This window comes from Ictidomys tridecemlineatus, chromosome 2 (genome assembly GCF_052094955.1).
Source record: "Ictidomys tridecemlineatus isolate mIctTri1 chromosome 2, mIctTri1.hap1, whole genome shotgun sequence".
Classification (NCBI taxonomy): domain Eukaryota; kingdom Metazoa; phylum Chordata; class Mammalia; order Rodentia; family Sciuridae; genus Ictidomys; species Ictidomys tridecemlineatus.
Window position 1 is genome coordinate 37,662,899 of NC_135478.1, and position 16,091 is coordinate 37,678,989.

At 34.3% G+C, this 16,091-nt stretch overlaps 1 protein-coding gene across 1 annotated transcript in view; it reads left to right on the forward strand.

Moving 5' to 3' along the window:
- Znf385d (zinc finger protein 385D) overlaps positions 1-16,091 on the forward strand; it is an 826,924-nt gene that overhangs the window by 199,785 nt on the left and 611,048 nt on the right. Inside the window, exon 2 of the mRNA XM_021731551.3 lies at positions 3,008-3,226. Within this exon, the coding sequence (XP_021587226.1) occupies positions 3,008-3,226 (219 nt within the window). The remainder of the gene's footprint in view (positions 1-3,007; positions 3,227-16,091) is intronic.

Consider the following 16,091-nt stretch of genomic DNA (forward strand, 5'->3'; position numbering starts at 1 on the left):
GAGTTATCCCAGCTGGGTGGATGGGGGGTGCTGGAGGTCACACTCCTGATCTTTCACCAATCTAGCTGCTGTGCGATCTGCCCAAAGCTGCTGGGGTAGATTTTTCCAAGATGGTGACCTGTGGAGACTCAGGTGACAGATCTCCACAAGATTTGAAACTCTGCTTCTCTACACTGCCAGAACTCCAAAGAGCTCAATTTCACCCATCTGCAGCTAGCTGCTATTCATCTGGTCAGGTTCCGGGCCCGGAGTGACTCCCCATTAATCCTCTTAATAATTCTTTACATTTATTTAGGGTCTCTTTTTCTTTGGGTCCTGTGGCAGCTCCTCTGACCTTAGGGGTTCCAGGAGCCCCAGCATAACTCTTGTCCTTGAACCTGTTACATGCTATAGTGTAGACCAACATTACTATGTCAATTCAAGCACTTTCCCAGTGTCCCAGTGATTCTGGTGAATGAGGATTAGGTAGAGAAAATATGGAAAAAAATATGGAAAAAAATTTGATAAAGTATTTTGGATTGCAAGGCAATTGCCTAAAATATATGTATGACCACTGAAGATTTTTTTCCAGGGAATACAGATGAGCCAAACTTAAATTCTATAATTTCAACATGACATAAACTGAGAAGAAAACTCACATATGCATACTGTCTCTAATATCAGTGCACCTTTTGAGATATTTTTGGGCAAAATCTATACATGTTTTATGATGTCATACCCAGTACCACGAATTTATTTATTTTACATTTCCTTCTCCCTGTAGTGTCTATATCACACAGGTAACATATCTTACTTTCTATCTTGCCTCCCGCCCCCCCAGAACAAAACTAATTGTTGACACTATCGGGTGACATAGTCTTTACTTTCTCCTGTGTATTGAAAAACTCTCTTGATAAGCAAATAAATCTCATAGCCTTGAAAGGAAATTTTTTTTCTGTGATGTTTCCCCCTGCTAAATGGTTGGCAGACATTCTTTCTTGTGAGTCAAGGGAGAAATGTGGAATCAAGGAAGAAAATGTTTCCTTCCAAACATACACAATATGTTTAGCAAAATGATGTGTCACAAGGGCTCCGCTCCTGTGACTTTATTTGTAGCATGGCCTAGTTCTGACACACCTAACTTGTTCATTCCAAAGGATAGCAGCATTTTATGTTTTGCTTATTTCTTTGAAATACATTTATTTTTTTCATGATAATTATAGTTAACCATCATCATGTGAAATTTTAGAAATACAAAAATACTAAAGGAAAAAACCCAACTCTAGTCTCACGATTGAGAATCAAATTGTGCCCTACTATTTTAACTATGTCTGTTTTATGTAGTCATATGCATATGTAAATTTGCATTTTATATTTTTATTACACACAAAAGATTTTCCAATGTTAAAATTTTTTTCCCAGTCTTCTTTTAATGATGTAATGGCAGTGATTAGGTACATCATCATTTGAGTAATTTTTTCACTACTGAATGATGTTAGAAGAATTTAAAAGTGTAAATTGTCTCAAAAAACCTTTGAAATATTCTTAACATAATCTTGAGTAGATACTTAAATTGTTTTATTTATACAAAAAGCCAATATATGTTTTCCTTTAACTGAAGTCATAATCATTTTGTAAAGCATATGGATTTTCTTTTTAGTATGACCCGTTAAATTGTACATTGTATTTTAATAGGGCTATTTAAGTAACAAAAATAAAAATTCTTTTTAAAAAAAGAACAGCCTAGTTTAAATAAATTTGTCTATAAAATTCCTGAATGAAATACTTAAAATTTTTCTACTCCTTTTGGAACTTGGAGAATACCTTCAGTATATTTAAATAGATTTACGTATTGAGTGTTTTACAGTAATTTACTAGTTGGATTTTCTTCAAAATCTTACTGGCCAACTAGTGAATTATTCTGGCCTGTGTTATCTCATTTATCTGATACTAGAGTCCTTACCTTTCCCATCCTTATCAGTAAGTTTGCATGATAACCAGGACTATATTTCTTATGCTTGTCAGTTTATCTCTGGGTCTTGGGAGAGTGTTGCCTCATTATAGGCAATTAATAAGTAAACATTAAGTTAATGACAGCTTTCCACTGCCAGTATTTCCAAAATAAGATTACTCCTGGAAATTTACAGAATTGGAATGCAGAAATCATATCTAGACCAAAAGAGCTCTGCAGAGGCCTATTAAGGGGAAGCACAGAAAATTTTTGGAAAAGAGCTATTATTATAATTGATTTTAAAATTAATAATAAATATGCCTTTCAGTAGTTCTTTATTGACATCTTAAGACCAGAGATTCTGAAATTGTGAATTTCCTATTTATCTTTGGTTTGGGTATACAAAGCATCTGTTTATCCACTAATCATATTTTTTAGTGCAACTAATAGATCAGTCACTCTGTTTTGCACCCTGATTTTGAGGCTGTCTGGTTTTCAGGGGATCTTTTGTGTTTCAATGTAGAAAGTATCCAGACGGAGGTAAGTTACTTTATTTAACTGGTGAGGTATTTGAAAATCAGGGAATTTTATTCAGTTCAATCAAAAGGAAAATATCTAATGCATTAATATATGCAGGAGAATGTAATGGTTGAGAACTGGGGATTTAGAGATTGAATTGCATGCTTATTCTAACTATACAACTTACTAACTATGTGATCTTAGAAAAACTACTTAACTTCTCGATAACTTAGTTTCCTCAACTATGAAATAGAGAAAACTAGGGAGCCTCTTCCATTTTTACAATGATTAAATGAGATAATGGGTACTAGATACCTAGACAGTCTAGTATTCAGTGTAGAAAAAAATAAGGAACGTTACCTCTTGTATTCTATGAAGAAAACAATCTGCTTTTTGGATTTTTTTTTTAATGCAACCAATTAAAATGGGAGGAAGTGGAAATTTTAAATTCTTGAATCTCTAGAGTGATACTGATTTGCTACTTGACTTAATAAATACGAAGGAATACAGACATCTTTTTTTTCTGCTTGCTTATTATTACTGTCTCGCCACTTCCAGATTTCACATGTGCACAAGATGGGGAAAGTGAGACTGAGTTCATACCTGATGACTTTGAAGAAAAATCAGAAAGAGAAAAGAAACATACCAACTTCACTTTGTGCAATGTGTGTAACATTCAGCTGAATTCCGCCGCTCAAGCACAAATCCACTACAATGGCAAATCACATCAGAAGAGATTGAAGCAACTCAGCAATGGGATGCTGAAAAACGACAATGGTAAGATTTTCTAAAGATACATTCTCGATTTTACATCACCAACTTAAGTTTTTTGTGTGATAAACGATGTGAAGATAAAAGAATAGTTTCATTTCTTTTGTATTTTTTTAATACCAGAAAGGAACATTATATAAAAGCTTTATCAGCACAACATGTAAACATATGTCATTTCTCTTTGGGAGAGGAGAAGAGTTGTCTGCTGTGTATAGGTAACTGTATTAGGGTTGCAACCACCAGGAAATTTTTGATAACTTTATAAAGTTGATTTTATAGTTTCTTGATGTTCACCTGTTAGATTTGGAAATAGATACCTTTCATGGTGTATCTAGGTTTTTGGTGTTTGTTGTTGTTGTTGTTGTTGTTTTGTGGGAATGAGGAATTCAGTTGTTAAGATTGCAATTGATTTGAAGTAAAATATCTCTTTTCAAATAGGTGTTTAAGAAACTGTGGTGTGTTAGCATGGGACAAATTGTTTGTCTTTGCTTGTAAAAATTCATGGTTTGTTTGATCACTTTAGAGTAAAGTAGGTGTTCCTTAGGAGAAAGGAGGTTTTAAAAATAGCACAAAACTCTTTTGGGAACAAATGGAAGCTTATTAGGAAATTCAGAGAGGTGGGGAGAGGTGGATGGACTTGTCGGAGGGGACTTTGGAAAGCTAAATGCATAGCAAACATAAAGGGTTGCAGTATTATAATCTGGTCATATGTTTCATGTCTGGGTAAGTATAACATTTAAACTAAATTTTGCTGGCTTTTTGAAATGAAGCCAAATTTCAATCTATTCTGATTTTTGACATTATGAAGATATGTAACTTTGTAATTTGTTTTAAGACTATCAACATAAGAAAAACAGAATATTTTTTAAATTGAAATTCTTTCTACCTTGCACTGCACTGTACGTGCACGTGCATGTGTGTGTGTTTGTGTGTGTTTGTGTGTGTTTGTATTTGTGTGTGTGAATGAGCAAGAATAATGCAAAGGATTTGAAATGTATGGCATTCAATTCATCATGGATGTTATTTGTCAAAGATATGTAAGCACAAAATTGTCACCAGAAAGTAGTTGAGAACTATTAAATTTTTCAACTGTGATATGAACCTTGAAAACAAATGTACTTAAGTCATGATTAAAAATCAGTATTTCACAATCTCTACTTTGAGCTTCCTAAGAAAAATATTTTGCTTATTATTAACTTCTTGGTGAAACCACCTTAAATCACATGATTCAAGGTTTTTTTTGTGTGTGTTGAAGTTTGGGTTGGTGGTGCTGATGGTGTGAGCTTTGGCATTTTAATTCACCTGTCTTGATTGTCACAAACATCCTTCGGAGAAGTAACATGCTATTGTAGAATGAAGCTAGAACAAAGATATGCCTGGTTTAGAAACTCAAACCAGAGCTAGTTCCAAGGAAAACTTACAGTGGCCAACAATTGTCAAACTGCAATACTAGGAATGAATTTCTTCAAATTAGATATTTTAAACTAATCATGTCAATGTCTTTATTATGGGCTAGCATTGAACTAAAGGTTATATGTACATTTTCATATTCAATTTTTTCTTACAGAAAGATATGGTCATTATATTCCTTTTATAGATGTGGGAATCAAGGCTAACACTGATTGAATAATGTTCTTAAGGTCACAAAGCTATTAAGTGTTCAAACTGTCAATCAAACCCTTATCTTATTCATTTCAGTATCTATACTTTTACAGTATCCCAAAATTAATATTCTGTGGAAACTGTGTCTTTGTCCAAAGAGAAATTGTTTTAGGAGAGAATAAAGGAGAATCAGGGCCAAGTCTTTAGGATAAATGAAAAATTAAAATTATATTCCCCAAAATGTTTTTGATTGTACTCAATAAAATATTTGTCACTACATTTTCTATTTGTTATTTTTCCAAGCACTTTTAAATACATTAAAACATGTTAAATTAACATATATTAAATATGTTGTTAAATAGATCACTAAAAATAACTGTGATTAATGGGAGTCCTTGGGTTAAGTTATAATTATTTGGCCTGAAATTATAAAGGGTAGACGTGGGTCTGAGAGAGCCAGAAATGACAGAATCGGGGCCAAGTCTTTAGGATAAATGAAAAATTAGAGATTCTGAAGCCAACAGTGTCAGTCACAGAATCTGAGTAGGTATGGTGAACTTGATCTTAATTTGCTATGTCAAGGACATTTTGTCTGGTGTTTGCAGTCTCTGTGCAGGAATCTACAAGGAGCTACAATACTTGAAGTAGACAGAAAATGCCATGGTAATTTTAGTAGCTAATTTTAAATTTTCAGGGACCCTGGGTCATGAGATGAGGTTGATGTTGAGGAGAGCATTGCCAAGAGTTCACAATAACTCAAGTGTCAGTGACATTCGGTGCCAGGATCTTCTAAGAAAAGAACTGCAATGTATGATGGAAACTGAGATGAAATCACAATGCCAAAGTTTAGCCAGTTTCTTAAGCACTCAGGAATGTATAAGTGGGAAAAAATATATGATTTGTATCTTAAATTATTATAGAATGTTCTGTAATTATAGGCATACCTTAATACACAGTACAAAAAAAAACAAACAAGAATTAGAGGGCACTGTCATGTCTAAAATATGGTTTCTGTATTTCTGAAAAAATATGGCATTTCATATATCATCTCATCTATTATAGAAAGCAATCTTCCGGAGATCACAGTAGAAGCACTATCTGATCTGTACAGATTAATTAGGGAGCTGTTGTTCTCACAATGTAAGGCTTCACTTTCTGGCACTGATGCACTAGTTGCTAAAATAAAGTTAGGTGGAGCACATGTTCATCTCTGTCTGTCTTCTGAGACCCCAGCCTCCCTCCTATTGAGTGGGGAAATTGGTACAGGACTCCGCCGCCCCCCCCCCTCAAGCATTAACCTCAGCTGATGTGCATTCCTTCTTTTTTTTTTTTATGATTGCTTTTCCTATTTCTTTTTTAATTGGTTATTCACAACATTACAAAGCTCTTGACATATCATATTTCATACATTAGATTCAAGTGGGTTATGAACTCCCAGTTTTTACCCCAAATGCAGATTGCAGAATCACGTCGGTTACACATCCACAATTTTGCATAATGCCCTATTAGTAACTGTTGTATTCTGCTACCTTTCGCATTCCTTCTTCTAAGCCATACCCTCTCTTAGAGCAGCCTGTATCCAGCAACCGGTCCATGCTGGAGTATGAAAGCCTAGCCCCTCCCTTCAAAAGTGGGTGGGCATCTCTGGCCACTCTTGTATCTGATTGGCTGAGGCCTTTGTTGCAGTTCCTTCAGGGTTCAGCCCTGCCCCCTACTCAGTCCTGCTTTCCTCCAGCCTTACAGATGATGTTCTACATTCCTCCCATTGCAGACAGAATCATCCCAGCCTCTTTTTGTCAGAAGTCCACCTAAGACACCACCAAATGCATTTTGAATCCTAATAAGTAACAGCCACAATATGTTTCATGGTACAAAAGCAACAAAATTGAATACTGATCCTCTGTACTTATTTTCTGTCTGATGCTTGTGATTTATGAGTTACCAACAAAAATGCAAAAGGAATGAAAATGGAACTAGTATCCATTGTTCTGAGTACCTTATATGCATCATCTATTGAATCCTAACCAATGATTGTGCAAAATAGGAGTTACAACTTCTGTTTTACAAATTATATAACCCAAGATCCAAGAGAGTAAGAGAGGTGCCAGTGTGCTTCTTGTTCCCTCAAATTACCCAAGTCTACATTATAGCTTCCCTGGTGGACTTATATTTCGTTTTCAACAGAATTATACCGTATATCTGGGTATTTTCTTTTGTTATTTTATGTTTATAAATTCAAACTTTTTATGAGTTTTTTATTTTTAAAAAAATCATTTAACTTCCATTATTACAACAAAGCTGATGTTTCCTTTAAAGTTTCATCGGCAAATCTACTGCTAAAATATTTTGTATAAATAGGTCTTTTGCAATTAATCATTGCTGTATATTCTCTCTTTTCCTATGTACACCTTTTTATGTGGGCACACTTTTCCAAAGTGGAGTGAGATAAAGTGACAAAAGGGAATGCTGTCATTGAAAGACATTTAAACAGGGGAACTTTATGATATTCTAGAGATTCATGTTTCTTCCTCTCATGGAAACTATAGCTCTAAGAAATGACAATACAGATGGCTTGTTAAGTTTCTTTGGAAAAAGGCTTTTGATTTTATATTTTTGATGCTGATGAGTTTCACACATGATGATTGTTTTTTCCTGATAATAAAAATAATATAGCCAAACCTAGGCATCACATAAATGTCCAGAATTGAACTGAAAATTACCAAGAATCCTAAAAGGTTAACTACTTGGAAACTTTTTGTCACAGTTTACGAACTGTGCAAATACAAATGAGTATGCAATAGCATGTGTACAGTTTTACATGCATTATGATACAATATTGTTTACAGATGAATACCCTTTATGATTCATATTTTATGATTATCATAGAAAGTTAATAGTGGAGTTGGGATTTCTGGCTAAATGTCAACATTTTACTCACATTTTAAAAATTTTATTTTTTAACAATGACATTCTATAATGGAAAAACTTTACAATGAAGCAAAAAATCAAGTATTACAGTATCATAAGGAATTTTATCAAAAAACAGAAATTTGAAAATTTAGAACAAAATTATTCTTGTTTAATAATAACATGTTGTAGTATGTAACACAAAGGATACAACGTTCAGGAAGTTGACAACCTCTGTGACCAACTAATTTAACTCAGCCTTATGTGCCCACTATGGTTAAGCTGTTGCTAATGCTTGTTGAAGAAATGAGTAACAAGTTGACCTCTAGTGACAGTTTTATTTTATTCCCGCAATCTTTGTCATATTTGAGTTGTTTTATTAAGCCTAGTTTTCTATTTTTATTGGGCTGACACTGCTACCAAATAATTCAATTTTATCTTCCAGTATTCTAGAGCCTTTTCGATACTCATTGTTTTGTAGCACATCAATCCAGACTGCTGCCACCTTTATCTACCTCTGAACATTAAATTTTCTTTCATTTAGCAGAAAAGCTAAATAAAATTTTAGTTTCTAGTTCTCGCTGATCTCTCTTCTTTTTTTTTTTTTAATCTTTCTATTGATTGCCCCTGTTGATGTTTAAAGTGTCAGGAGATTTTTCAATTTATATGGTTTCCTTCCTTTAGCAACAGGGGTAGTTAATGAAAACAAAATAGCTTCATGGACTTTTCGACTATTTTAGGCTTCAATTTTGTAGCATAAATTCATCATTTATATTCAAATTTATCTCAACTTTTTACCTTCAAGGGCTGTTTGTTCTTTTATAGAATGTCAGTAGTCAAATTAGAACTTTTCAGAACAGTTGTAGATTCATAGAGATCTCTTTTGGGGCAATTTTATTCAGTAATGACACCTGATTTCTTAATGGACCCTCATCCATATTAGTATTTGATGTATTGCAGTGTGATAATAGGGAATACGATTTGCTCATACTTCCTTTTACCATTTATATCCTCTGGAAGGTTCAGTCAAGGAGAGGCGCTGAAAAACACTGGTATTTAAATTACCCAAAATTATGTAATAAGACCTTGTGTTTTCATTGGATGAACTACATTTTTATCATTGAAGAATAAAGATGTAGAAGAAAATGATGGATGCCATTTTCATTGTGTTCAAATTTCTGGCTAAGTTTGGGGTTTGGTTACTATTTTTTTTCTCCTTGAAGATAAAACATAATGATTGTTTCATGAGGATGGAGGTCCAGTCAATGGCGGCTTGGTTCACCTGAGCTTAGTACAAATTTCATTGAAATTGTTGAATTTCGAACACAGAGTACTGTTTATCTGTCCTATCTGTGTCCCTGAAAAATCCATTTTACTAGAACAGTGGTTTTGAAGTCAGAAGCTGATAATTCAGATCGACATCTGGCTGGTGACCATCCAGTTGGCTACTGGATGAGGTGTACTCTGGATCTTCATGACCATTGTTCATGTAGAGTTAGATATTAAGGGAAAGTTTGAGAGAAAAACAATGGGATAAATGCATGCCATTTAGCTTGAGGATTGAATTTATTTGGGATAGCAAAGATTTTCATTTGTGTTTCCGTGTGTATGTGTGGAAGTGTATGCGTTTTAAGGAAGTTTGAAGAACTGTAGGAATTAGGAGCTTAATAGAGTAATGGAATAAACAGAGTATGAGATGAGGTTTCCTGTGTGTCTGAACTTGAAATCTATGTAGCACTTACTTCTTCACCATTGTCCTCTTCCAAGCACTGACAGCATCCTATGGCAACATCTTCAATCCTAGTGTTTCTCTACCACGACTCTTAGGATAATAATCCATTTTCCATTATTTTGTGTTTGAAAGTATAAGCTTTCGCACATTGATTCTCTCTGTACATTTCATCTAAAAGTAATTTTCTATAGATAGCAGAACTAGTCGTGATACAGGTGGGATTCTTTCATGCATTGAATATCCCTTTCGTGATTTATGCCCTGAAAAAGTTATTTTCCATTTGGAGCCCATGCCAGTTTAAACAAGCTTCCAGTTTCCTTTACTCCATACCATCATATCATGCTTCCTCTTAGTCATCATCTTTTTTTATGTTTCTCAAAAATGCTAAGCACTGGTGTGTGTGTTTTTACGATGACACTACAGATTCAATTCACTACATACACACATACACACACACACACACACACACACACACATACACATACATGTTTTAATTAAGTCTTCAAAAGAGAGATCTGATGGTAATTTTTTGAAAATAGCAACCCAAACACATACATTCATTCTCTCTGCTTTCAAAGTTGCTGTAGTATGACAAGAAATTTGTGAATAAAAGCAAATAAATTGACAGCAGCACTGTCTACTTGGGAAAAGTAAAATTTCATGACAAATTTCTGGAAGGCATAATGGAAATGAGAAGGAAATGAGGTGAAACTCTGAATGTACACACAAATAAAGACACCATAGAGATGAGATAAAAGGACCTTATAACTTAGAGTTCCAACAAAACTTGAGAAAAATCTCTGAGATTACTCTGAAGTAGCCTTAACAGTGGTGTTCATTGTTTGAGAAAGATTGAGGTGAATATAACTTATGCTGCTTTGCAGTTAGAACCTGGGACAAAGCTATCTGCCCAGCCTAAACGGGGGAAAGTCAAGAGCTGATGAATCTGGGGGTTGTGAGCCAGAAGGTTCAGAAAGATCATGTCTTGCTGGGGTCAAGGATAAAACAGAATAGAGGAAACAGGCCCATCATCAATGTTTATATTTTGTCTTTATGATGCTGTGTTTATGTCTTCTGTCTCATCTATGGAACCTTAAGCAGTGTGCCTTTGCCTGCTGACTGTTTCTGTAGGATTTGCAAGTCCTTCTTAGGGCACTGACATGGGCACCAGTGTTCTACCCAGCTGAGGTTGATGTTCTCCACATAGCAGACAGACAAGCGTAGACTGCATATGCACTACATACTTATGTCAGGGGAAGTGTTAAAATCAAAGTCATAAGTGAGTAAAAGTATACTACTTATTTAAAATTTGCTGGCCCTTGAATGTTTTCTCTGATAAGTGGACGCTGTTCCATGATGGAGAGTGGTGGCATGGAAAAAAAGGAAGAACTGTGATTGGCCAAAGGGGAGGGGGTCATGGGGCAGGAAAGATGGTGGGATGAGATGGACATCATTATCCTAGAACATGTATGATTGCACGTATGGTGTGAAGCTACATCGTGTACAACCAGAGAAATGAAAAGTTGTACTACAGTTGTGTACAATGAATCAAAATACATTCTGCTGTTGAATATACTTAATTAGAATAAATAAGTAAATTTTTAAAAAATTAAAAATAAATTTACTGGTCCTGAGAAGAGAATGCATGTATGTAAATTTAAGTTCCATAATCTAGCTGAGAGAAAACATGATTTTATTTGAAAATTTTATTTCAGTAACTCAATAGAAGTATTGAAACACAGAGAATGTGTGAACTGATCAATGAGTAAGAGATTAAAAGGCTATAGCTTCAAATGGAGAATAAAAAGAAAATTAATATAAGAATATTTACTTTACTTAATGCAAAATCAGTACTTACTGTTTGCAATAGAAATTGTGGCCCGGGTTTTGTCCTCTGGCAGAAGATGGACAACTGAGGAAATTATAAAATAGTCCAAAGGATAAAGAAAATGGGAGAGGTCCTTAAATTTTAATTCTTGTCTCAGGAATAAGAGAAAGGATCTCCTAAGGAAATAGTGAAGGTGTCAGAAATATAAATAAGTAATGTTTGTGGTGCATTTACTGTGTAATCTAATTTTATGTAATTGTGTTTTTAAAATAGGTATAATTTTAGAAAATAGGTATGATTTTTAACATCTATTCTGTAGACCAGTAAATTCAGATAGAGGTAAAGTAATCTATTGTAGGTTCCCTAGGGAGGGAGAGGTAGAGCCAGATCCTGAGGCCTGACCAGTTGGCTCTAGAGTCCACATTGAGGCTCATGATGTTGCTTCAGTTCTCAGGCTTGGAGAACACCTTGCCTCACTCCAGGGTTCAGAAGCCAAAAACAAAAGCAAAAAAAAAAAAAAAAAAAAGAGAGAGAGAGAAGGGGTTGACAAATAGGTGCTGCAGATTTTTTTTTCCAAACAGATCAAGAAAGATGATGGCCTCTATTAGCTAGCACTCTCGAAACTGTTACATGACAGTTTACCATTGAGAAATTCTTTCAGTGAAATAGGAAAAGCAAAATTAGATCGAGACATTTGTTTAGTTGTCTAATTCAGAATTGTCCTGGCATATTTTTAAGAGTTTGAATTCCCTGGATATACATTCCACATGTTCCTTTTTAAAATGGGATTCTGTAGTGATGTTTAGTTAGGAGAAACAGAAAATCAATTAGGGGTAAAGGACAAGGAGGAGGAATGAGAGGGCCATAACTCAGTTTACATACCTCAGCCATCTTGTTCTGATAGGTACTGGGGAAAGACTAATTACCAGCCCATGAGACTAATCAAAATGTTTTCTTCTTGTTATATTTTCAGCTATGTTTTAGGGACTTTTATTGATCCACTAGTCATGAAGCCAAGTAGCTGCCCTCTAGATCTCAGTCTGGTGATTGTGAACAAGATCTGAGCATTATGGGCAATCTCAGGAGCAGATGATCTATCTGTGCAGAGACAGGCAGGTTATATCCATTATCACATCTGGCTTTGCTTGACATTCTGAACATCAAGTGTTGGAACTTTTTTATAAAAGAGTGTCTAAGTTGAAGAGTAGTTTATCCCAGGCTGATTTCTTCATTGTGATTTTCTTGTTTCTTTGACATTTCTACCTGTTGAAGATGTCTTCATATGGTAATGAATTGTTTTGCAGAGGTACATTTATATTTTTAACCTCATCCAATGCTCATTGTGCAAATATCAAAGAGTACATCATTGCCTGTATTCTTCCCAGTCTTTTGCTCAGTTCCTATCCACTCACATATATGCTGAAGTTGATACCTGTTTGGATATCTTGGTATCTGGGATTGTTGCTAGGGCAGGGTTTGTTTTCAATAATTTTTAAATTTTCATATCATTCATCTGCCATATGGGATTAATTGATTTTTATGCTGAGGTATCTCAATACAGCGTTTGAGCTTTCCTATCTTTCCTTCTAATTTACTTATTACTGGATGTAAGAGAGATGCTAAATGAAAAATATTAGCAACTAAGTGTATTTTACTTGAACGAAATTGAAGAACTGCTATTAATTATTGTTTTCTATCAAAATATCAAATAAGGAGATTTGAATATTTTAAATTTGAAGAGACTTGAATATTAGACTCAGATATTCTGATTTTAACATGTAATTCTTCCAATGCAAAAAAATCAGTTTTATCAAATTGTGACAAAATAATTATTCATTATTTCAATTATCTAGTCTGGAGTTCCTAAATTTGGAGCAGTAAATTACAAGAATGCCAGAAAAACCTGACCCATTTTATAGGTGTTCAATACATAGTAAATTGTGATTATAATCTTGTCACTCATTTTATTTACTAAACAAAAATTTAATTTACCTATATTAATGCATTTGTCTCAGTGCTTGTAATTCATGGTGTCACATTTTTATTCCCATTCTCATAAAATATTTCCCTTGCCTTCTTAAATATAATTTCCTTAAGACAACTCTTGGGTTCCAGAAGAATCTTAGTAACATAAAATACTCCCACTAGCATAAGTATTGAAAATTATTTTAATTTTTATTTCTGAAATGGGTAAAAATAAGTGAGACCTCACATTTCATGTTCCTGGTTCTGAAATTTTTTTAATAAAAATATTAATAATGTCATTATCATTACAAAAAGAGATCAACTTTTTGATGATGCTTTTTCTACATTACCCTGTTTAATGACTACTTTGACTGACTTAATATAAAAACTTACCACCCAGCCTCAGCAACTTGGCAAGGTCCTTAACAACTTAATGAGGTCCTAAGCAACTTAGTGAGGCCCTGTCTCAAATAAAGAAAGAAAATTTTAAAAGTGACTCAGTGGTTAGTTGCTCTTGGGTTCAATCTCTGCTACCAAAATAAAAAAAAAAAGAACAAAAAAGAAAGAAAAAAAAGAAAAGTAAGAAAAAACCTTACCACCACATCTTATGTACTGTCATTTTTGGGGAGTCGTTTATCATGAGTTTTCAATTAATATCAAGTTTTTGAGATTCAGTTATTATCAAATTTCGTAAACCAAAGAAACCATACTTCTTTTATGTCAATGGGAGATGAAAATTTTTTCCTATGGAGAAATAGCTTTGTTAGGAATCAACAGTTAAAGAATTTTTAAAATTCAAGGAGGATGAAATAATTTGAAGGATTCCTGAGTTGCTTACTATTATGAGTGTACCAGAAATTTGCTTTTTCTATGTGATTTTGGGGAAGTGTAAAAACTTGAAAGAAGGGAGGCAGGTGAAGGAGAAGGTTGGAAGTGAGACATTAAGTCCCAGTACTGTGAGAAATGCCAAAATGTTTCCCCCAAACATCAAGTCATAAAGGAACTTTTTGGCTTAGACCTAATTTAGACTCCAAGACAATTTTACTTTGTCTAGAAAGTTTGTGCAAAATAAAGTGATCAGATGAAGAAAGTTTGGGATGCACCTGCTAGCTTTCCTTAGTTTCCTTTTTGTGGAAAGGAGAGTACAAATATTGCCCTGGTTCCCTACGTGTTAAAGCCCTATGTAGTTGAGAAGCCTCTGTTCTGGTCTGGTTCTTGACATGATTGGAGACAAGAAAGCTATACCTTCTCACCTGGGTTTTGTTCAGTGATATAGCATCAACTAAGAGTGGTTTGTAGCATCATCAACAATCAATTTAAAGTAGGTTTTAAGATCAGGTTAGCCAGCAGATATCCTGGTTTCAGCTTTAGTTTTAGTGTCAGAAATTCAGTAATAAAATCCCTATAACTAACCAGATGCAGAGATGAGGACTCTCATAGTGGAATTGACAGCCACTTGTATTGGGGATTTCAATATTGGTGATTCTGATCAGTAGTACATGGGGCCAACCCCAAATTAATCAAATCAAAAACTCTGGATATATGCTAAGCAATCTGTATCTTAACAGTAATTCTATTGTGTGTTCAAGTTTAAGAATTACTGCCCTAGTAATAAATACCATCAGCAATAACTTTAAGATTAAATAAGATTTTAAGTAATATATTTACTGTGTCTACTTAACTCTCAAAAAAGTGTTAGATATAGTTGTATCAAGCCTTTATCAAATGCTACAATCAGCTAGAAGAAAAATTAAGGTTGAGAAATGAACATACATAGAGATAGACTTTTAGAATTTAGCATATTGTCAAAGAAATAGGTCAGGGTCTGCCTCTCACCTTGACATGCATACACGTCACCTGGGGATTTAGAATGCAGTTTCTGATTTAGACATGTACGGACAGGGCCTGAGATTTTTGCATTGCATTTCTAACTATCTTAGTAAAACCAAAGAGTAGAGAGTAGCAAGTAGGTTGGGGTTCTCTACAGCTTATCATCTCCTTTCTTGAGTTAAAACTTTTATCTATTTTCTTTTAGGAATAAATTTAACACTTCTAAAAGTTGGGGAGTAGCCATAAATTCCTAAAACTTGATGGTTATTTCCAATTTATGACATGCCTTTGGAGGGAGACAAATAATAATGGTGAACTCTATAAATAAAGTGAGACAGACTGATCAGAAAAGCCATATATATTCACTACCCCAATGTAGATTTTACTTATAAAATTGTCCAGTAGAGAGAACCTATTACTGTTTTACCCAGTAAACCTATTCTTTCAAAGGCATCTCTCTTGAAATTGTACTTGGTTTTTATTGTTTATATACACACACACATACACACACACACACACACACACAGAGAGAGAGAGAGAGAGAGAGAGAGAGATTCTTGATGGGTAATCTATACAAGTGAAACCAAGTAGGATTCTGAAAAACTTAAATTCTCTTTAAATAGTGGTCAAACTTCAGCAGTTCCATGGGTTTCCTAAGAAATTATTTTAAAAATATGTTATATAACTTCAGTACAGGAAGCTGGGTGGTCTTGAGTAGGTGATTCTGTCCTTATAATAATACAGGTTAGTGTTTAGAAATGGTGGTATGATGCAGTTGAAGTCGCACAACTCGCTGAAGAGGAATCTACTCGAGTGTAAGACTTTTCACTGTTTCTAGACTCTGTTTTCTCAATCCTGGTAAATTTGTGCTTAGTTGGATGTGACTATTCATCACACATGGCTAAAGACAAGTTTATAGAGCACAAATACTAATTTGGTAGTTTCCTTGAATTATACGGTTCTACATTTGGGGTGTTGTACAAATATTACCCAATTGGAATTCTATT